General features: G+C 42.3%; 1 protein-coding gene across 7 annotated transcripts; it reads right to left on the bottom strand.

The window, feature by feature from the left end:
- Positions 1–6042: 6042 nt before the first annotated feature.
- Positions 6043–23348, bottom strand: LOC308199923 (lysosomal amino acid transporter 1 homolog). Of its 7 annotated transcripts, none has more exons than XR_013955092.1 (10): positions 23149–23348; positions 20838–20949; positions 19065–19410; positions 17710–17839; positions 16682–16772; positions 14783–14907; positions 13775–13870; positions 12643–12828; positions 12054–12143; positions 6043–6939 (listed from the first exon to the last, which is right to left on the bottom strand). XR_013955092.1 is itself a non-coding variant. In XM_080604797.1 (10 exons), exons 3-10 carry the CDS (start codon positions 19400–19402, stop codon positions 6838–6840), a joined length of 969 nt encoding a protein of 322 aa, XP_080460923.1. In that variant the 5' UTR covers positions 19403–19410; positions 20838–20949; positions 23149–23348; the 3' UTR covers positions 6043–6837. The 7 variants fall into 7 exon arrangements, 6 of the variants coding, with proteins under 6 accessions (XP_080460923.1, XP_080460924.1, XP_080460920.1 ...); XM_080604797.1 differs by lacking the exon at positions 12054–12143 and having other exon boundaries at positions 19065–19200; positions 19300–19410; XM_080604798.1 differs by lacking the exon at positions 12054–12143 and having other exon boundaries at positions 19065–19200; positions 19327–19410.
- Between the last annotated feature and the right edge of the window lie 67 nt (positions 23349–23415).

The following is a 23415-nucleotide window of genomic DNA, read 5'->3' as shown; positions in this document are numbered from 1 at the left end:
GTGGCTGTGCTGAAGAGGAGCCGACTGCCGCGGGGGTGGCCCCAGGGACAACCCGAGGATGACACCTTCTGGGTGTCAGAGCCTTTGCTCCATTACCGGAGCCTTTGCTCCAGTACCTGTCGATCCTCTTCCCGCCTCTTTTTCTTCTTTCCTTTCTGAAGTTGCTGCCTAGCCAATTCTTTCTAAGCGAGGAAGTTTTTACAAAGTCTCATGAGCCGTGTCCCATGCCTATAAAGGTTTTATTATTCGGGCAATATGGCCAAAGCTCTCACTTGTCCCCTCTCCAAGACTTCAAACACAAAAACCCAACTCTCCTCCATCCTCACTCACTCACTCACTCACACACATTTATATCCCAGCTTTCACCAGGTCATCTTAACGAAAACTGCTGAACCAGAAACCAGTGAGTTTATACAAGCACGACTAAGCCGTCAAGAAAAGCCTTTCCACGTCACAGCAGTGGTTTTATTAAAACCCTTCAACCAAAACCAAAGAGCTTCAACGTATCGAGGAGAAGACAGACACAGAAAAGAGGTGGTGGAAAGCCCCGCGGTGTCAGTCCCAGCGGCTGCAGAGGTGAGAGGCACGATGGGCGGCTCGGGGGGGGTCTGTCCTTTACCCGTGCATGTCCCAGGGCAAAGGCTCCGGCAAGATCTGGCTGCTCACGGCCTCGCTTGCTCTACCGCACACCCAGAGTCGGTCGGGAACGACTATTTTTGCCCAAACCCACTTTTGGGTGCCTCCCTGACAGCCAGGGCGCAGGGGGCTGGGGCTGGGGGCTGCGCCCACCCCCGGGGAGGAAGCGCAGCAGAGCCGGCGTTCGGAGGCTGAGCGTAGCCCCGAGTGAAAAACCTGACACAAACACAAAGAGCAGGCAGGATAAACAAATCCCGCTATTGCGAAGTTGCGGGGGCTATCCATCACTGTCAGGGCTCTCCTGACGGTACGAGCCGTCATCGCAATTCAGAGCACCGGCAGCTAGAGCTGTCCCTGTATCTTAAGGGTATCCTTTTCAGAAGACATCAATAACAGGAAAAAAAAAAAGAAGGAGAGAGAGAAACGCTCTTTTTCAAGGGTCTCATCACACTGAAAACTTGCTTGGATTTGTGACAGCACTTTTACATAAAAATAAAAGAATTCACATTTTTCCCCATGATGTGGTACCAAAAATCACATTAGCAGGTAGTTGAGCAAGAAGATCAGCATTTAATATGTCCTCATCACATACCCATTTTTAACTATGAAATGAAATATTGAATTTCAGGAGTTTAAAATAAAACCCGTCTCTGGAGCAGTGCTTGGGGCACCTCCGTGCGGTGGCGGTAGCGGCAGGGACCGGCCGCGTTCACTGCCGGTTACATCGGGCTCCAAAGCACGGCCGAGGTCATTTGTCTGGTGCAGGTGGGAAGGCTGAACTGATACACGTTGGCATGGGGAAGATTAGGAGGGAAGATACGCTCTAAAGCTTAATACATCTGGAATATATGTGGGAATCTATTCCAAGCTAAATGCTGTGCAGCAGTTGGCGTTGGCACCAAAGACCTGGGGACCCTGGTACGACACCAGCCCTCTTCCGAGCCCCTCTCCCTCAAAGCAGCTCTCAAGTGGCCTGGACACGGGGCACAGCCGTAGCTTTTGGGGTTGCGTTTGGGGCCTTTCCTGGCGTGCTCTGTAGCAGCAGCAGCTCGACACCCAAGCATCTTATTGCAAACGTTTTACAGACACAAGGCTGCCAGCACAAGCCCTGGCTCCTGTCCTGCTGCCAGCCAGCTCAGCTGCCCCCAGTCACACTTTGCAGAAGTTATTGCAATTTTACAGGCAGACCTGGGCAAAAGAAGGTGGCTTCCTGTGGCTTTGCCCAATTGCATCCCTCCTGCCCCCAACGCTGCTGCTCCCACTGGTCCCCGCAGCCCCACCAGGAGACGCATGAAGGAAATTATCAACCAGGGGAGAGGGAGAAGCATCCACATCTGTGTGGGGAGAGAACGCAATAAATAACAAACGAGATTTGATTATATAACATAATATTACTTTCAATGTAAAAATGAATTACGCTGCATGCGGTAATAAATCATAACTTTACAATTCACCAGCACGGAGCCAGTTCTGAACCACAACATCTGGAGCTCAGGCTGAGCTTCCCAGCTTTTGGGGACACCCTGACCCGAGTTTCATCTCCGGCAGACCAGATGAGAACCTGAGCCTGATTATCACGGAAGGACCTACGTGGGGAAGGAGGCATCATCAGTCCGTGGCATGATGCAAAGCTTGCAAGGAAGCCAGACGGATTATGAACTTTTTATTTTTATTTATTTTTTTTTAAGCTACAGCAAAACAAAGCCGTAAGGTTGGCTATCTGAACAGGTTGCCTGCTGCAGCTCAGGAAGCCCCACGTGAGCTCACGGGGGCACAGCTTGGGCACGTCACCACCCTGGTGGCACCGCACAGCCCCAGTTGTGCCCGCTGCCACCCCACGGCTGCCACCCCGGGTCCCAAGGGGACGCCCCCACTGCCCTGCTGCGTGGTGGTGGCAGGAGATGTGCTTGGAGCCACGGCCAGGTCAGCTCTCACTAAGTCTTGCACAGTTCTCAGTTTAAAACTCTGTGTGCACAATCTGCACTTTGGCTGCAGCGAGCGAGAAGAGCCCCGCTCGTCCGGCACTAAGCAGTGTCCCTGCTCGCTTTATGGGAAGAAGCAAAGAGAGATGCTTTAAGACCAGGGGAAGAAATACTTGTTTTATTGCTAAGCTTGGCACATCTGTATCTCAGTGAATTGGCTTAACTACAAGTCACAGTTCTCATTTTAAAATATGGGCATTTCTCTGCTGGAAATGCTGTCCTCTAATATTTCCTTGGTCTGAAAGCTGCGAGGGTCAATACATCAGCACTAAAGTCTGCTGAGTGTCTGGAAATAAGGCGGTATCATTTCCAAAAGTAAGTGACCACCAGGCTGCCGTTAGCTCTGACATTGCAGAGGAGGCGATGGCTTTTTGCAAAGTTGATTTACTGACAACTGTTGGAAAAGAAGCAAGCAAGAAATGAAAACCCAATATTTCCATTACCGTTTACTTAATAAAAAGATATTGTAGGAAAGTCAGGCATCATAAAACGCCCATCTCCTCTCTACCTTTACAGGATCACACAATACCTTGAGCCAGAGCAGCAATCAATTAAAGAAGCCCGGAGCAAGCACAGGGGCTGCTCTCCCCCCAGCAGCACCCCCTGGCCCATTCCAGCCGGGGCTGGGGCACAGCACCGACCGCCGGTGGCCCCACAACAGCTCTGGAGCGTGCCATGGCACGGTTCTTCCAAGAAACCATCTTGCACGCTGAGCAGTTTCTCCTCCAAGGGGCCCGAGATCATCCTCATCATTTTGCCCTCTTGCATGAAACCTCTGCTGGGTGCGGTGGGAGCAGCGCTGCTGGGACGTCGGAGCCCGCCGGCGTCCCTTATTCCTCAGCCAATAGCTTAATCTATTTTAATGATTATCAGTACTGATGTGCAGTATAATCACCTTGTCTGATACAATTGCTAGAATCTGAAAGTCAACTAGATTTTAACGGTTTATCATTAGGAGTATTATTTAGTTGGATTAAGCTGGTCTCAATTCCTCTGCAGTCATCATCTCAAAGCTGTTGGGAGCCCATTACGGCAGCCCCTCGTCCCGATATGAATCAGTGCCCTGGCTGCACACTGCATATTCAGCTGCATTTAGCAAGCAGTGACACAGATGGACACTGAAGTACTACAGGCGATTCATGTTCATGAACTGTCCCTGCCTCCATTCCAAGCGCCTTAAAAAGCACGGCAGCAGCGGATGGATGTTCCTCTCCGGGTACTGCGGGAGACCTGGTTGGAAGACCTGGTTGGAAACGCTCATGAAACGGAGCCTGGAGAAGCCAGTGCAGCCCGTTCTGGAGCAGGAAAAGTGCTCACCGGCCAGGGTCCCGGGGCTGCAGGATGCCATGGCACATCAAAGCACCCAGCACAAGGGCTTGGGCTCCAGAAGGAGCCACAGAGAGCAGCAAGATAAAAGCAGGGACCTTGTACAGGTCTTGTCCGAGCGCTGACATGAGATGGAGACAGGCTCTGCTTTTGTACCTGAAAATAAGGTCGTTCTTCTGCATTCTTGTGCTTCTGGTGCAGCTGTAAACAACCCCCCAGAAAGTATCGTACTAAAACCTTGAGGGACCATGTTTGCTGCTGCCACGAGACGCTGCAGAGCTTAAAAGCTGGTTAGCTGGAAGAAGAGGCAAGGAGATTGTTGAGCAGCCCAACCACGCTTCCTTTACGCTAATACTACTTTTTCTTTACCCGCAGGAATATAAATGTGCATTTAGAAAAAACACTGGCAACTTACTGTTTCAAGAGCTAGTCAGAAGTGGTGAATTACGCACATCTTCATTGAAACAAGCAATCAAGATCAGCGTGTAATGACCACGCATAACTCTTCTGCGGACTGAAGAACTGTATTAGGTAAGTTATTTGATTAATTTGTGTAAAAATAAAGCACTCGAGGCATTTTAGATGTTTCCTTTAGTTAATGAGATTTCCATGATAGTTAAAAAATAACATTAGAAAACAATGCCATTAATCCTGGATTACATGCAACGCGGGCAGAAGACTTAGTGGCATAAAGCAGGAAGATTAAGACACCTCGCTCTCCAACAAAATAGCAGTGGTAGAGGCTACGTGCCGTATTTTCCTGCCTGAGATTAACAAAGAGGTAATCAGGAGCTGTCCTTTCGTCTCCAATGCGGTGCACTGGCACAGCCCTAACTTCTCCTTTTGACGTGGCAGAGCCTGCTTCTGGGAAAAAACAAATAGTGGCTGAGCAATGCGATGACAAAGAAACCTCACATCTTAACAGGCATCGGGAAACAGCAAGGACAATTGCGCGATGGCTGGTTACCGAGTAGGCATTACTCACGTAAGTTTCTGCTGGAACAGAAGCTGGAATGAGTTCACATTTCATGTCTAACAGCAGGGACAACTATCCCCTGCCCCTCCAAACCACTCAACAGCAAATTTATTGATTGGATTTTATTTTTCCTCAAGTATTCAGTTAACCCATACGTGAAATATATAATAAATGAAGTATCAATAAACAAACTATCATTGCTTTGCATTTAAAAAGTTATTTTCCACTGAAATTCTTAAGTTAAATCACAGTAACTTTATACATCCCCTATTTAGCTGTTTTAATAAACAGCTGTATGAAACAGGGATAAAAAGGCAACCCGAAATAGGATTACTTATAGCAATAAAAAGGGAAATAATCTTTGAAGAAATAATGCAAGACCAAATTCTAACTGCATTAAAAAGTAACAAGTCATGGTTTCAATCAGCAGCCAGGCAAGCGTCTGATAATCTCGTGTGTACAGCATATAAATCTGCAAGTGAGACAAATTGCATTTTAATTTATGTACTGAAAAGGTTAACTTCTAATACCCTCTACTAGCTTAAGAAACCAGGAAAAGCGTGTTCACTCAGTACACACTGAGGCCAATAAAGGCACCCTGCACGTGGGGAGCTCACCCAGAAGCCCAGCCGTGCGGGGCTGTGACACATCTCAGAAGTGCGCAGCCTTCCACAATACTATTTGGCAAATCCCTTTTATAAATTCTTTTCCAAGACCACAGAATTTAGTCACTCATATAGGTAAGTGACTGCTGGAACACAGGGCGAGGTCAGTTCACATTTCCCTATCCAACAGCAGGGATGACATTACTCCCAAAACACCCTACGCCCTATTTTGTGGGGGTTTATTTTATTGTTGTTCTGTTGTTTTTCGTTGTTGTTGTTGTTTTAATCAGTAGTGCAGGAAGTTCTAGAACGTCCACAGAGAAAAATGCTTCACTTTTAGTGTGCACTTTTGGCAGAGATTTAGATATGATCAATTGCACTCAGTTTATTTTCTTCTTATTATTATTTTAAATCTCTTCTGATGTCCGTTCAACAAAGTTATCTGAAATCAAAGGGGATGAGTTCCATGATAAGCCCACAAATGCACTGACTCATACTGACTTTTAAAAAACAGCCCTTTTGTTCGCAAAGTTATTTATTGAAGTGAATCATTATACACATATACAATGAAATATTAACTAGAATTTTATTCTGAGATCTTATTAAAGTTTTCTTCAAACAAAACAGTTTTGAATAAAAATACCTAACACACCATAGACAATTGCAAGGTACAGTCTCCTTAGCATACCCCCCTCCAGTACTTACCTAGAGCAGCAGCTTGTAAAGAAATGCAAGTCATAAAAAACCCCTTTCCATACAGTGTATGATGGCACACAGTAATTATATTCCATGAAACACAGGGGTATTGACGTATTAATGTTTTAATTAACAATAAAATGCATAGTAATACTTTGCAATGAGCTGTATATGAGGATCCCACCAGCTTACAAGATTGATGTAAGAGCACAACAATGCATCCTGCTTTTTTTTTTTTTAAACAGACATTACTGTTATCTAGATGTAGATTTTCATCTAAAAATAGTCACCTCGTGATACGCATTGTATCACGACATCAAATAAATACTTCTAAAGCAGTCACTGCTGTGATTCCCTATCAGGATAGGCAGAAACAGCCTAAAAAGTGGGGGGGGGGGGGGGGGGGGGAAATCAGGAAAAAAGACTTGATATCATCCTGAAATACAGTATTAAATATTTATTTTCATATCATCTGCAAATAAGTAATGACAAATTAATGACAAAATAAATAAAAAAAGTAATAAATGTGGTCCCTAAGCAACTGCAATCTCAACTGTTTGTTGAGGTCATCCAAGAGCGAAGTGCACGGGAGGCAGGAGCCGACCACGACCCCGCGCTAGGCGGTCTCCTCGCCCAGGAGCAGCGGTTCCACTTCCAGTGCCACCACGCCAGGCTGCCTTTCCTCGTGCTGACGATACAGAACGAACTGCGCAGTCACCTGGTATTTTGGGGTAAGGACGTAATTAACTGGGATACAGAGGCAGCACTTGCAGTACTGGCTTTCAGTGACAGACAGCAAGCCGCACAGAATAAAAGCAGCCACCCATTCAGCTCTGGCTCAGACTCTGAGCACCACAGTCCGCAGAGGAAAACTTAAAACTTGTTTCACCTAATTCACATACTGTGGGGTATTATCCATTTTATTTAATCCTAACTGTGGAATTTTCTACATTATCATACAAGCTCTTTCAAATCTTACTTAACGCTCATTTTCAGTATTTCTTTATGACAAAATGTTTAATTATTTTATTTGCAATACTAAAGAAGGGAAGATACAGGAAAAAAATAACTTAAAACCTCAGCTTTACGGCTCAAATACAAGTGAGAATATCCTTTGCTATCTCTTGCCTGCAAGGGTCATAAGCACGAAATTCATCAGACGTGCAAGAGGAGCATCGTTCACCTGGGGAGCCCACGTGGGGCTGCTGGTAAGGAGGTGGAGTTAGTAAAAACTTCTTAGAGGTGGATCAACAGGGCCTGATCAAGAAACAAAATTCTCCCCCATTTGGTATTGGAAGGCAATGACAGGCCAACAGCTCTATGACTCAGTATTTAATACTGTTTTCAACACAGAATTGTGCAATTAGACATAACTGTTTACTTCTATTGTAAAACAGACCACTGGAAATACTGCTAATCTAAAAAGAATTAACAAGTACGTACTTGTCCTTTTTCGTGATGATTCCAGCTCTCAAACAAAATTACTGACTTTGAGCATATCTAGCCTTCAAAGAAATGGCGATGTGCACTTAGAAAGGATAAGAGATGCCTTACTCCTCAATTTCTGATTGTTGAGTTTTATATTTCAGTACTGACCTGGATACCAGGCACTTGGTTTTGATAGAGACACCATTTTACAATATAAAAGTATCATACAAATCTCTCCAGCCGTCCTTCCATAAGGGACTGTGGTGTTTTTTTTTCCGAGGGAAAATGTTTCAATAGTACGAGACGTAGGCACAGCATCTTCCAGAATAGATTTCCTAGTGACAGGACACTGATCCGAACTGAGGTGTGCCCCCAGCAGCGGGCCCAGCACCCTGCCTTCGCGAGGGAACAGCACCAGTGGGCAGCGAGGTGGCAACGCTGCCTGGGTGTGAGGCACCGCCTGTGGTTCTTCCTTCCCCCCCCGGCATGGAAGCAGGCTTAAAAGTACAGGGTGTGAAGAAAAAGAAGCCATCCGTATACCTGGGTACCCCTCCGCAAAGTGCAGCGGATGCTCATCTATGTTCAGCTTTAATTGAGACTTGTTACCGCTACTACTACACGTAAAACCCCACTTTGATTTGAAACTGCATTTCTCCGGGAGGAAATCTGGCATATAAAATTTTGCCAGGAACACTTTAGCCCAGTTAAAATAACTTGGCTGGTAGACAACACTTGTGAGAAGTCTGAGGCTAATGTACATGCTTATTGATAAAAATAAGAATTAAAAATAAAAAGCTTTCTGGGAGGCCTGGATGGAAGCAGAGGAAATTCTCTACAAATTTCTTAGGCAAAGCCCCAAGAGTTGTCCCACTTTCCCAAAGCTCTCCTGCATCCCACCTCTAAGGCCTCCCAGCTGAAGACTAGACAGGATTTCCTTCCGAGACAGCAGATCAGCACTCATTTCAAGCCCTTCTGTAGTATTATGCAGGAAACTTTAAGAAGAGAATTTAGCAAATTAGTGTTACAGCATATGTAGCTACCGCTTAAATTTCCTGCCTTTTTCTTTTTTCAAATAGGCCTTACTGGACTTGCAGCCAAACACCTCCCCAGGTCTTAAAAGCTGCACTGGTAGGAAAATCTGTTGTGGGTTGGGGATCAGATCTGCTGAACTCACACTGCAGGCTGGGGACAGGACTGGGCTGCATTAGCACTTAGCCACCAAGCTGGCAGCAGCAACACAGCTCTTAATTTTTGTAACTTACCATTCTGATGTGGAATTCACCAAGAAGTATTTCCAGAATGTTGGTGTGGTTTTTTTTTTTTCTTTTTTTAGCATATGTGCTCATCTGGTTGTATTTTTAAAATAAACGCTGGACTGCCAAGACTACTTAATATAGAAACATGCTTGCTGCTCAAGTCTGTGACTTTCTGGGGGAAACTCCAAGGCCTAAGTACGCAGACAGCCCAGAGTGGAGGCGAGAACCAAGCTGACTACTCAAGACTGGTGTTTATGACAGCCACTGAACAAGTTTATCAGATCTGTTTCATTAAACCTACAAACAATTTAACGACAAATCAAATAATGCAATGTTTTTGAGACAACAGCAGGTAGCTACAGGAGTGCAGAGAAGTTTGGCTGGGAAAGTCTTGCTGACTTGTCAGGTCAGACTTACATTCTTTGCAGCGTGTAATTAAATTACAAAGCATGATGTTGTGTAGAAGTATATAATGGATTCCAAGTGCTTGCCCTGCAACTCACAAAAGGTGCTAGATAAAGAGTCGGTGTACAGCAGCTTGGCTCTTGCTGAATATACTTTGGCTATTTAGTTACAACCTGGCTACACTTAATGAAAAGAACTACCTGCAGAGGATTCGAACATCGCGCTCTGACAATAGGGTGATGTCAAACAAACAAACAAAAAAGAAAGGCAAAAATCTTAGTAAAAGGCCTTACCTGAATCTAAATACAAAGCAGAGTTGTTTGGTTTTGGTGGGGGCAAGGAGAGGAAAGAAGCAAGGGTGAAAGAGGATACTTAGAGAAAAGGACAAAGTTTTCCAGAAAAGTTGTGCTAAATTCAGTCTCTTAGACTTTTAGCAGCAGCCAACACTACATTTCCAAGGGCAGAACTGGTCAAAACCTCAGTATTTTAGTACCACATATTTTAAATCCTCATGTACAAGTGAGCCATTAAATAATCATGCACAAAGTAAAGCTCTAGGGAGGTCCACCACGGAACCCTAAGATAGGCAAATATGGACTTCAGCATCTCTCCCAGATAAGGCACACCACCCCATCAGGCACATTTAAACCTTGGCCTTCACGGTCTCTCAGAACCATAGAGTTGTTTGGGTTGGAAGGGACCTTAAAGACCATCTAATCCCAACCCCTCTGCCCTAGGCAGGGGCACTTTCCCCTAAAAACCCTTGGGAAACTCCAACCACCTTCCTCTGCAAAGCAGCGCTTGGAAGGAAACAATAACTGGAAGACAGAATCATGTCCGATTTATAATGCAAACGTGCAACGTTATGAAACTCCTCCTTAAAATGAAAAAGAGGACAACTCATACTTTACAAACAACTGCACACTTCCATTACTTACCAAAAATAACTAGCTTATTGTGAGATCAAGTAACTAGCTTTAGACACCGAGGAAACAGGATGACCACGTTATCCCGTTAAACTAAGCTGAAACCAGCCCGGTGTAATCCTGCACTGAGTAGCACTGGAGCTGCTGTTCCAGCTACGATCGGGAGTCCATTTGGTTCTAAAAATAGTCAATGCCAGCCACGGCAGACGGAAGCAAAAGAAAAAAATACCGCAGCAGACACAGAGTAAGTGAACCCTTAATCCTTCCTTGGACCTTGAGGAATGAGGGCTTATCTTCCACCTAATGAAACTCTGCACACTCTGAGGAATAAGCCGTACTGGAATTAGACAATTTCTACAACGACTCCTCAAACCAGAGACTGCTGCACAAATGCTTAATTACGAGACACCTCTCTTGTAGAAATTACAACGTTTTCATTTAAGTCCTCTGTTTTTCAAAACCCGAGCGGTCCTGCTCTTTTCTTTTCTGGTCTAGGTCTAACATGACATACCGGTTTGTTAGAATTTTGATTTTCTTGCTTGGCAAGAGACAGTAATGAAGCTCTCTTTAAAAAAAAAAAATAGCATTTACTTCCATACCTTCAGGGCTTCTCAAAGCTGGAGGTCTGCTTTTGTTTTCTCTTGATTACAAATACTTCATACATTTTCAACTAACACTATATACTTGACTAGATTTCTATAAGCTCCCCAACCTAATTTGGGAGCATCTGCTTCCAATATAATTTGAACTGGAAGACTATTAGCAAGATTGGATTCAGACTCCAATCAAGAGGGAGCTGAGAAATGAATGTCATGTGCACACTGGCACTGCAGTTCCGGGGCTGGGCTCGCAGAGGGGAGAGGTTTGTGGCCAACGTAAAAGTTTTGGAGTACATCACAGAGAGACATCTGCTAATATGCACGTAATGTACTGTAAGGGTCATCAAGATCAAATTCTAGTTTTTTTTTTCTGGTAAATAAATACTGGCAGATTTATGTTTCCAGCTGTGGAGAGGAAAAGAAACTTCCACTTCATTTGTGGAACAAAAGGCCTGAGCACTCACACCAGCCACATGGGCTAGCAACCCTGAAGCCCTGCAGTCTGTTCGTGCAAAAGAAACTACATTGTCTCAAAAGATAAAGGTTAAATTTACAAACGCAAGAAGCACAGATGCCTGTTCTGAGGGATGGTACCATTTAACAGCCCATCCAAGGTGAGGGTCAGCTGTCCCATCGTCAGGCTAATTGGAGTGGCTTATGAAATTACTTTAATCAGAAAGACAAGGCTGATGCCTGGGAATCACAACTTCTTGAACTGTTCCAGGTAAATCTGGTAAAGAACTTCTTTCTAATATGGAACGGATTAACACAGTATGCTTTAGCATGGTCTTGAAATCCCTCTTCACTCTATTCCATTTCGTACTTGGAGTTAATGGAACTAAGTACCAAGATGTTTTAAGAAACAAAAGTAAAATTCTTACTGCAAGAAAGATCAGAAAGTCTCCTGTTTATACTATTTTAAATGAAAATGCAAGCTAAAGTAACAAGGCAGGTGGCTATAAACACACAATGAACAGAAGAACAGCAAATACCACATTACCATTCACTAGACTTCTGAAGCAAAGTACAATATTACCATAAATACTTTACTTTTAATTTCTTGATCACAGAATGCTAATGCTCAATGTAGAAAGAGCACGACTAGCAATAACTAAAACATTGTAAACATCTTACATATGTCCCCTGAATTAAGAATAAAAAAAAAGTTTACGTTTTTGTTTAAGTTTGCTCAGAACTTCAAGAAACAGGCATACTAACCTACGTAACCGTGTAGTAGTAGGGCAGCTCTTAGCATGACTCAGTGAGCACAGCTGACAGTTTTCAGAGGCACTCACTGTATCAATGCATCTGATTTTGCCCCAAATTATACAGTTAAGGGTAGCTGCAGCATTTCCTTGTTATATGCTATTTTCTTGAAACAAAGTTTGCCAAAATCTCATTGTCTGTCTCTCACGTTAATGCACTCTTCCAACAGCACTTACAAGTCAGCCAACTTCTCAAAGCTATAATTCTATATTTACATTTAAAAACAAGCAGTCTTGGAGGTGTTCTTTGTTTTTACATTTATCAGATATCACACAGAACAACTATATTTTAGTATACTATGTATCGGCTACAACATTAAAATTAACCTGTGCAGTTCTATGATACTGTTCTATGTCGCTTTAATGTAGTTACTTTCTATGAACTTAATGTTATAGAAATATTGTTATAGAAAACATATGAATTATTGTTCTGAAAGAAGTTAAGATTTTTTAAAACATGATTAAAAAATTCCACTTAATATCTGATCTACTTATTAACAAGCCCATCCTGAAAAACTCTAGCTGCAACTGCAAAAGGATACAAGAATGTCTAGAAACAAAACTCCAAAGCTCCCAATGAGCCACGGAAGATGGTGTAAAAAGTAGAGAGCTTGGAAAGATTTGGTAGCAGGCATCTTTAAAACAAGGCTCAGTCCATACGTACAGTTTCCCAGCATGGCTAATGCAAACAGCAGGTAAGAGGTGCCTTCTGTTGATCTTCTCCGAAACTAAATATAAAGAAATTTTACAGAAAAAATATGTTAAAACATTCATCGCAGTAGACAGTTATAGATAATTCTGCTATTTTGTGCTATAATACATCCAGAGACTCTCAGTCATTCTTCCTGGGCTCTGAATCCTCTGAGCTTAGTATTTTCAGCATGTATCACCAACTGCTATAGAAATTGTTACAACTCTTAGAAGCAGCTCTAGTTAACATGATACTTATTTAAGTGCAAAGCTGCAGGGATAACCTGCTTCCAAATGATTTTTAGAGCAACAGACTTGCTAAGAACTATCAGTCTGTTCAGAAGAGCCCTTTGAAAATGTTGTGGTATTCCGTCTGGGATGGAAAAGGTAAAGGGGGAACAGGAATAAGCTTGGAAATTAATTAATCATTTACATACTCTGTTAGAATACCTGTATACATTTGATTATGTAAAGCCCTTAGCATTTTTTCTCCCACAGACTCTTCACTATTGGTATATTAAAAAAAAAAAAAAAATCAGTAATGGCATCTTTGTGGAAAAGTCTAAAGCTTTAAACTAATTTTCCTCTAATTTTAGCTTTGATCCTGTAGTTGGTTATTTAATGTAGAGTAGTTTGAAGAAAGAAAAGGGGAGATACCACTTGCTCATGAAACCAACCACACAAAGCATGCTTCTGCTCATGTATCTGATCAAACTGTGTAAAACTGTAAAACTTTCCCTTTTCCTGGCAAATCAGTCCTCTTCTAGCAATTAAAGACCATCATTTTTCCAAAATTCTCACCACCCTCTCCCATTCTGAATGAAAAAATAAAGCCCTTCTTTTTCTTTACCATTTTAGAGAGTCACAAAAGCCAAGAAGGCTTTTGATGTTGAGGGCTCACTGCTAGGAAGAATCCAAAATGTCAAGCAACGGAGAGTATTTTGCAAAACATACACAAGTATACTTAGCCAAAAACCTACTTACATTTTTATAAAGCTGAGGAAATCTACTTCCCAAGTAAAACACACAAGATACATAGCCACAAATGAAGCCTGACATTTCAATCATATCAAGAGAAGTCTGAAAAATAAAGGTACATATGTTTTGGCAATAACATTTTCAAGCATTTCAGAGACTCAGAGAGGCCACAGGCTATCATTCTGGACAGAACTCCTTTCAAAGCAGTTCAGGACAGCTCTTCAAATGACCAAAGAGGGCTAGAAAAGGTTTAATCTTTATCTCACAACAACGCACAGTGCTGTGTCACAGCCATGACTAAGATCAAAACCAGTGCCAGGCTTTAGGCTGTCACACTAATGTCAATCCAGTCCTTCTGCTCAAGATGCCTGAACACAATAATTCAAGCCAAAACTAAAAACTGTAGCTAGGGCTACTAAAAAAAAAATCATCCTGTCTAGAAAAAGCAAAATACTCATTTTTCAGTTTAAGAGAATTGTTAGTTTTCTCACTCTAGCTGTATTTTGAAAATAAGCTGCCTCCCTGCTGAGCAATGTTGCTGGATTACAATTATTTTACTGGCATTAGTACGAAGGCTGTAAAATTGCTAGAATAGCTTGTGAACTTCCCTGGTGAAGTGACAGCAGCAGCAGCAGCAGGTACAATTGTAATTTTCCACTTTTATTGATTTCACTTTTCACTGCATAGTCTCTACAAGGATGTCCACATTATCTAACACAGGCAGGAAGACAACACGTATACATGTTATTTCACAAAGCAGCACATCCTAATAACCCAAGGGGCAGAATAAGCCCAAAACACAGGAAGCTGCTAAAAGAAGCTATTTTGTAACTTTATTTTGGGATGTATGGTACATACTTAAAATGTCCAAATAGCACCACATTTATGATTTCTAAGGCATTGTTAAAAACAGCATCCAAATTTCTTTAAACCTCAGAGCACACAGTCCTTTCAAGACACTTATACTGGTTTTTTGCTTGTTTGTTTTGGAATGGAAGCAGGTTAAGAACTTACATTACTTCTTTCCAGTACTGAACTCTGGTCTTGGTTTCTTATTAGCAGCTGACAGAGTAGGACGATACACAGGGCTATACACAGCAAGATCCAGGTTACGCAGAAATTCTTCAGGTTTTTGCTGCCTGGAATGACATACAAACAAATTAGCTGAAAAATAAAAGGTAACTTTAAATTAACAGCAGGTGTTATCTGCAATATAAAGATGCAAATCTAAAGGTACAATTCCAAGTATCTTCTTCTCAGCAACAATGCAAGCCTAAGGAGTCCTCCTCTTTTCCTAGGCTCTGTGTCTGGTCCTGCTCACTGCGTACTGTGTCTTAATGCACCACCTGAGGGCAGCAGTGCAGGAGCAGGAGGGAGCTCCTCACTGAGGCATTGCTACTGGGACAATTTTCACACACAGTTCATCTCTCATATAGAGTTTCATTTCCTAGTAATTTACTTTTATGTAACAGCTGATAAACAGAAAACTGCTAACAATAGAATACAACAGTTTCTTTCAACACATTGCAATTTAAAAAGGCAAAAGCAACGATATTTGAAATTTAGATTTCTTATTTATCTGAAAGATATTTTTGAATTTAAGTCCTCTGCTGGACCACTGTCTATGTCCATGGTTAGACGGATGTGAAACCTTATCTTTACATGCAGAGGCTCACATATGCAAAGATAAAGACTCCGCCTAGTAAGTCTCTATGAGATATCCTGAAAATGATAAACAATCCTACTGATCTCTCGAGCTATACTATCTTCTGTATTTAAAAGGTACTGGTAAGCTCCTACAGTCACTGGTACCTGTGGAACAAATTGCTGTACAGCATTAAAAAGCCTGCCCTAAAGACCTGCAACCTGTAGAAGAGACACAGGAAGCAATACTGCTGTTTCACAGGCTTGGAGATGCAAAATTGACCAACTTGCCTGCAGTGACAGCTCTAGAACTGGCTATGGGAAAGCCCTCTTTTATTGCTTTATTCACGATACCATTTCTCCCTCTCCAGCTACGCAAAGAGTTGAGCTGAAACAGGCACAGACAGTTATAATGCACAAGAGCCTGCATTTGTTTTCAAGAGCAAGCAGCAGGAAGGAAATATCTTCAGCGCTGACCTATCTCCAGGCTTATTATCAGTTCCATATTGAATGAATCTGCTTTATCCCTATTTAGTTTGCTGGACAGGCATCTGTTTTGCTTCAGCTTTTTGTTACCTCCACTGCACCATGGGTATTAGGTGTTTTTTGTTGTTGTTGTTTATTTTTGTTTTGTTTAGATTGACGAAATAATGTTTTTGATTTGATACAAAGTGAACATAGCTTTCTGTCTTCCATTTCAGTAAAAACAGTAGTTCGTTTGGTAGGCTGAATACTACAACTACTGCCAGGATTTTATGAAGCAACTCAAGCAATTTCATTCCCATTAATACTTCTTAATTGTAGGTATGAAACAGGACGCATGAAGATGTCAAGATATTTTATGCTATAAGCAAATAAAGTCATGTTTTAATCAACATGAAGGAAACTGAGCCACACAAAGCAATAATGCTTACTCTCAACTTACACATACAGTTAGATAGCTGAAAGTAGGTAGTAAAACCATGGAGCAAGTTAAAATACGGAACCAGATTCCACAAAGCTACAGTATTTTTTATGTCTATATAGACTGAAAGTACTAGGAAACATGTACAGATATTTTGCGGGTAAAAGGAGGGCAGAAAGGCTGGGGGAAGAGAAAGAATAGGACTTTCACAAAAAGACTAAGAAAACTGGAAGAAATAGGCCTGACAACTCCAGGTTGAATTTGTGTACTCTATTTTTAGGTAGCTTTTCTTTAAATGCTATAGGAAACATCACAGTGAAGAATGTGCTACTTAACGGAGAATATTAATTGCTTAAAAATCTTACATTTTGTCATCTTCTGATTCTTGAGCTTATAGTATACATATTGTGAAATCATAATTATATCCATATTAACATAAGAGATGGCAGTGATGGTCTGAAAGAGAAAAATACATTTACTTGTTCAGTATACAAAAAGTTAAAAACTTTCTGAACTTAACTGTGCTTCATAATAATAACGTGAACAACAAATACCAAGTTAGACAGCAGCAGATGAACGCGATGTAAAGCTTGTGCAATGGTGACATGCTGACACAATCACAAGCGTGTCATTTTGCAGGATGCATGGCACAAATTCCTGCCTGGGCAGACTGATAAATCCTTTCCTGCCCAGAAGCTGAAGTTCACTCTACCCAGTTTCCCAGCACTTTGGAATCTATCAGTCTTGCTTAGTGCCTCCTGCCTCAAAAAGACAGGACTGACATTCTCTCTTCCCCCTTAACAATGAGGGAGATGAAACTGTTAGACAACATTAAGTTGTAAACTAGATGACAACTCTGTCCGCTCTTGGGTCCATCTCCAGCTTGGGAAAACTTCTGTGACTGACACGTACATCTTTCTTTCATTAAGAATTGAAAATAGAAACAGTAGACAAGAAAGTTCCAGGCACAATTAACAGATCACTGACAACTAAGGCTTCTTCCAGTGAAGCTGGAACTGTATTTTCAAATTTTAACAGATTAACAAGAAAGTTCTAGTTCAAAGAAGCTGTTAAAAAACAGTTTAACAAACAAACAAACCTCTGCAACCTTACTTTGAAGGTGAAAATTGGCTGATAATTCCCCACTTCATTCCTTACTGAATATAGCCCGGTAAGTCGCTCAAAATGCTAACTGCAAGAGCGAAATGGTTCTGGTAGTACAATGGTATCAGAGTAAATATCTGGGAAATTATAATTTGTTTTATAAATAGAATAGAATGTAAGACTATTTTCTTTCCCAGTACCTATTACACTGTGCAATATTACATTATCCTAGAGGTTAAAGAGACAGTCGAAAAGTATATATCAAAAAGTAGAAATATCAAGAGATTACCTGAATTGGGAGTTGATTTGTTAAATAACAGCCTATGAAATTTGTAAGATCTCCAGCTATCCAACACAGCAGAAAGCCCAAAGACAGTGCTTGATCCACTTTTCCATTCTGACAGGCAATGTAAATTTGACTGGCACAAATTCCAGAAGTAATTACAAAATATTGTAAGCCAAAAATGTTTGACAAGCTTGAAAATACATTTTTCAAAATCTGAATAAAGAAAAATTAAAGCTCTTAACCACAAGAGACCCATCACAGCAATACCCCACTTATAGTTTGAATGAGAACTCGGATTCACTACCGCTCACCATGTCTTACTCTCATATAACAACACCTGAAATCACAACCTCCTTACAGCTTGTATGAGTTCTTTTTTTTGTGTGTTCTGCACTGAAGTATCATTTTCTGGACACCAGAACTATGCCATCATCATTTCATATTCCTCTGCCATAAGTACTAGCCTTTAAGATACCGAAAGAAGAAAAACACTTATTTAACACAGAAGTGCTAAGAATGAACAAAGCTCCTGTAAGAGCTGACAACTACACTTACGCTTGCAAATTGGAGAACTGTTACTCAGATTCATAACGGGGGCTATGAAGCAATCCCAAATTTGAGTCCATTAGACATGTCTTGACGAATTCCATACCCACAAACATGACACTTTTAATGTAAGGTCCCTTTTCAACTAATATTTCAGAAGCTCAACAGCTTACTAAGAGTGTTTTTATTTTGCTTGATTTCCATCGCACTTTTATAAGTTCAGTAAATTATATTTCCCTTATGGGGACAGACTTTGGAGTCAATCCCATTTTGTTTCAGGCATTCTCGTCTACTAGCAGCATTTCTGCTTTTCTTTTGCCATCTCCTACCTACGTTTGAAATCTGAACCAGTCCACCAAACAGCAACTGATTTAGCACTACCAAAGTGCTAACTCATGCTGTTTCTGACTTTTTCTGAGTCCAAACTTTGATGGCAGGAGCCAGCACAACAGTACTGGTGGCACGGCATGTGGTTTAAATAAACACCGAGCCAGTTTTTGCGGCAAGTGTGCTGCATGTGCACACATCTCAGGGTGGAGAAGATAAGAGAGAAGAGGTGATTTATTCTCATTTGCTCTAAGTGGCAGAGATTAGTGTCAAGTCAGTACAACAGAACAGTACATCAAGCTCATTTGTCAACCACCAAATATTGTTCTAAACATGAACAACGTGCTTCTCTGGCATATTATATCTGTATTATGCAGATAGAGAAACATATCCAAGATAAACTAAAAAAAGGCAGCTTGTGAAAAAGGCTTCAGGCAAGATTACTCATGTCTCAATCTGAGGACTGCCTAAGACTTTAAACTTACGGTAGTGCAGCAAACAGAAAACAGACAATGGAAATCAGTCCTATGACAACGCTCCAGTACTCCCACGCATTCTCAACACATTCTTCCAGAAGATGCCAAATCCATGGTGTTCCATTTATACACAGTCTCCTAGTCTCTATTGGGGAGATATTGAAAGCATGTGTATACAGCTGGGAAGCCATCATTTCTGGACTGAGATTCAATTTCAGAAGTTTATTTCTGCCTCCATTTTTACCCCATGCAAATCCGCAAATCCGTTTACCAATGCTGAATATCCGCTGTGAAAAGACCTCTGCATCCAGACGGATGCTTGATATCGCAGTTATTTCCAATCTCATAAATGAACCTGCCAAATTCAAAGAAATAAATATAGCCAGTGTGAATAAGACATTAACCATAAGATGCTTGATCATATTTATTGCTTACAGAAAAGAAGTTAAGACTTCCAAGAAAGAAAAATACTTTGTAGCCCATCGCATTCATTAACCCTTGACAAATATGCAACGCTCCAGATGTTTATCACTGGAGCATTTTAGCCTGAGCCTGTGTTAGAGAGAGGTGCCAGAAATCTGCTACAGGGTAAAGTAAACACAGCCATTTATTTGCACTTAAGACCAAAACTCTGATTTTCACATTCAACATTACTGCAATGAAGCAACAGTGCTTTCTTTAACAGTATCCATCCTGAACACTCTATTCACACTTATGGAACATAAATTTAATGATCTTTTCTACGCAATTAATTTCCAGCTAATATTATGAAAGAGAAGTTATTTATTACACAGATTGCAGACAAGCTCTAAGGTCTACTTGAATATGTAGCCCAATCAGCCTAATTAGCGATTCAATATAGTGTCAGACAGCTTGTATTATTTAATACTTCAGAGGAAACAGGGAAAGCATGAGAAGCCTCATCAGGTGAATGTATGGTGTTTCCACTCCCATCCCACACAGAATGAAGCAGGTGAAGTAAAAACATAGCTTAAGTTTTGAAGCACGAGGTCTTTCTGACCTTAAAAAATATCTTCTCATAGCTAATTATAATAATTCTGGATATTTATTGTTATTCCTATTGAAATATCCATCCTATTGGACATCTTATTTTTTTTCCTAAAAGGCTAACCACTATAAAATTGAAGAAAAAATTTTTGGCAAACATGCAGAATTATCTGTGACTATTCCTTGAGATTTACTGCTGACAAAAAAAAAAAAAGCTGCTTTCCCATTCGCTGTGATGATACTTAGGTTCTCCGAGGGTTAATAATTTCCCATGCAGAGAAGTCTCAAATCAACTAGCTATGAAAAAAAAGCCACAGCATATTTAAAAAATTAAATATATATATATAAATATATATATATATATATATGTATTGTATTAATAGGTTCACCTGTTTAGTACTTAAAGCCAGATGTCAAATCAGTGACAAGAAAGGCAACGAGAATTTTTAAGACCATTTGGGAACAACTCAGAAGCACAGCAAGTTCAGAAACCAGGAAGAAGTAACACTGAGGCGTAAGGGCATCCTCCTAGAAGCGACTAAATATCTTGAGGACAACAGTCCCCAAAGGCCTCATGTTTGTGGCAGGAATTTTGATGTTTGTAACACCACGTGCCTGGGAACGGGACAGGGCTTGGAAGGGCTCAGCTTTCTACCCTTCCTACAACACAACATGTTGGAGCCACTCTCATTATGCAAACTACGTTCAAGCCTTGATGAAGGTTCACAGCGTTAGTTTTCGTAGAGCATCATTCACTGGGATGTTAGGACTCACTTTGCTAATCATCAGGAAATCTTTTTTCTTTCCAGACTTCAAGTATCTGCGGCGCTGAAACAAGTTTTCTGCAGAAACTGGCTGCCTCTCAAGAGAGCTGTCATCATGGGACCTAAACCACATAAACAATAAAAGAGAACATGTTTTCATACACTGAGAATTCATCTTAGTCTATTAGATATATTTAGCTTATACTGGAGAAGTTATTAGACTTTGTAGTCATCTTTGAAAATATTTTTTAAAGTTAAAAAAATTTATCTATGAGTAATGTTTAAAGTAAGCTTCCCATTCCGGTACTCTGAAGCTGAACAGGGTGTTACCATCCACTAAAGAGGGGAAACAAAGTACACACGCTACTTTGGCAGGTTTTAGGCCACAAGCTTTCAACTATCTATAAACACTGTAACAATAAACACGCAAATTTTATTAGGTTTCAGAAAACACCTCAACTTCATCCCAAAACGCCCCTTTCAATATATGCAAAACATATTAGACATTAAAAAAAAAAAAAAAAGGTTGAATGTGGTATTTAAAACTATGCCTGAATGTCATGACTGCAGTTTGACTCATGCATTAAAAGTTCTCTTAAAAAAAATTCACAGACTATGGGGTAAAAAGTCTAAATGAGGCAATTCAGACTCAGCCACCTGACTTAGGCTATACCCTGCTCCAAAACCCTGCAGCTGTTACAGAAAACCAAACAGTTTAAGAAGTGGTAGGAGTTCGGCCACTTACACTTCCCAGATGACTGCAGACTTGCGCGTTGGCCTCCTGCCACACGCTGCACTTAACACATTTAAAGCACGTGGATATTCTCGGGTTGCTATTCCTTAACATCTATACAGCAGGATAACTTCTGTGCTGCCGGCCCTTGAGACTATACTTTTAGTCTTAAAATAATTGTGTGGTTTTTTGTTTTTTAATCCCCAGCAAAATACTGTGCCCCTATACCAAGAACAATTTCATCCGTGGGTAGAACAACGGGATGCTGTCAACTAAACGCATCTGCCACAAAGCCCTTCTTACTTCTCTTTTGTTGCATGAAATGCTTTGCACCTGAAAACAGGATGAGTTTGCCATGACATTTCTTTTCTTCCTATAGAGTTGGTGAGAAAGGAAAATAAAAGGTGAGTTATGTCCCTGTAAAAATTTCACACGTGCAACCCCATTCTTGGATTACTGCCCAAACAGTATTTTCTAACATTTGAAAAAGTTGTAGTAAAGGTATTATTTATTATTTTCAATGAAGCGTTAGCTCAGAAGCTTGACGTCATACCTTTCTGAAAAGGCTTGGTGTTTGTCTAGCTAGAAATAAAACCACTGTGGTTTCGGATATTTAGTTATAAGGAATCAGTAGCTTGAGACTTTGCTTTGGACAACTTTCTTACTTTAATCCCCTATTACGGAATAAAGATGCCTGAACAGAAATAAGTAGTATCTTAAGAGTGAAGTCCTCTTCATTACGAACAGCTCCACGGTGCGGAGGAGGCAGAACATGCTTCTCCTGTAAGTCTGGAGACTTGCCACAGCCGCTCTGCCCCTCCAGCAGCCAAGTTGCTGCAAATACCCGTGTGCTCCGACCACGGCAAGCGCTGGGGGGGCAAGTAACGGGGTCGCTGCGAGTAACGCGTAACGATGTCGGATATATGTGTGTGTGCAGCTGGCACTTTTGCAAGTTCCTTAGATAGCAGCTGGTAACAGCCTGAAATCCGAAAGGATGTTCAGTTGTGTAGTGTTCATAATTTAATTAGTAGCGTGGGTAAAAAAGAAAATTAAAATAAGTGAGTTAAGCTAAGGAGTAACTGGGAGCTCCTTCACGCGCTCCCCAGCATTAAGCCGTTCATCTGCCCCTGGCTCTAGCTCTTCTCTGAGGGCATCTTCCCACAGCCCCAGCTGTGAATATTGCATTCCCAGCGCTGATGATAAAGCACGGCCAAACCGACCCCACAAACCGAGTCCAGTTCTCACAGAAAGCTCCCAGCTTATCAAAGAAAGAAGAAAAATGAGAGATAAAGAAGCGCCGTCCCAAAGAAGCGCCCAGCCCCAGCCCGACCGCCTCGGGCAGCCGCAGCCGCAGCCCTCCCCGTGCCCGGCCCGGGCCGAGGGGAACAGCCGGGGCCGGGCAGCTCGGGGGGGGCGAACAGCAGCGACATGGGGACAGCAGCGACAGCGGGACGGCCGCCACCGGAGGGGACAGCCCCGGGTGCCGGCGCCCCCCGCCCCGCGTAATGGCGGCCCCGCGGGGAGGCCGGGACCGGGACGGGGCCGTGAGGGAGGCGCGGCGAGGACGCGAAGCGGGGCGGACACCGACCTGGCCACGGCTGCTGCTGCTGCTCCGCGGATCCAGCTCGGGCTCGGCCGGCCCCGCTCCGAGGGCCCCCGGCACCCAGCGGAGGGAGGCAGGCAGGCAGGCAGGCAGGCGGCCGCCCGGCCCTGCCGGGGTGACGGGGAGGCAGGCGGGCAGGGGGCCCGCCCGCACCGCGCCGCCCCTCGCCGCCATCAGCAGCCGCAGCGGCGGGGCCCGGGCGCCCTCTGCGGGCGGCTGCCGGGGCTGCGGAGCTGCCTGCACGGGGAAAAC

Source organism: Anser brachyrhynchus (genome assembly GCF_964034855.1).
Source record: "Anser brachyrhynchus genome assembly, chromosome: 9".
NCBI classification, from domain to species: domain Eukaryota; kingdom Metazoa; phylum Chordata; class Aves; order Anseriformes; family Anatidae; genus Anser; species Anser brachyrhynchus.
Note: the sequence above shows the minus strand (reverse complement) of the source record. Positions and strands in the feature narration are given on the sequence as shown.

Bases quoted from the DNA above. Each gene is read 5' to 3' on its own strand.
- LOC308199923 (XM_080604794.1), bottom strand. From the start codon at position 19,402: ATGAGATTGGAAATAACTGCGATATCAAGCATCCGTCTGGATGCAGAG. The intron at 17,840-19,064 runs GTAAGTTTAAAG...AATTTGTGCCAG, and splicing joins TTTCTGTTTGCTGCACTACC to TCAAATTTACATTGCCTGTC. The intron at 14,908-16,681 runs GTAAGATTTTTA...ATGTCATTCCAG, and splicing joins GAATCAGAAGATGACAAAAT to GCAGCAAAAACCTGAAGAAT.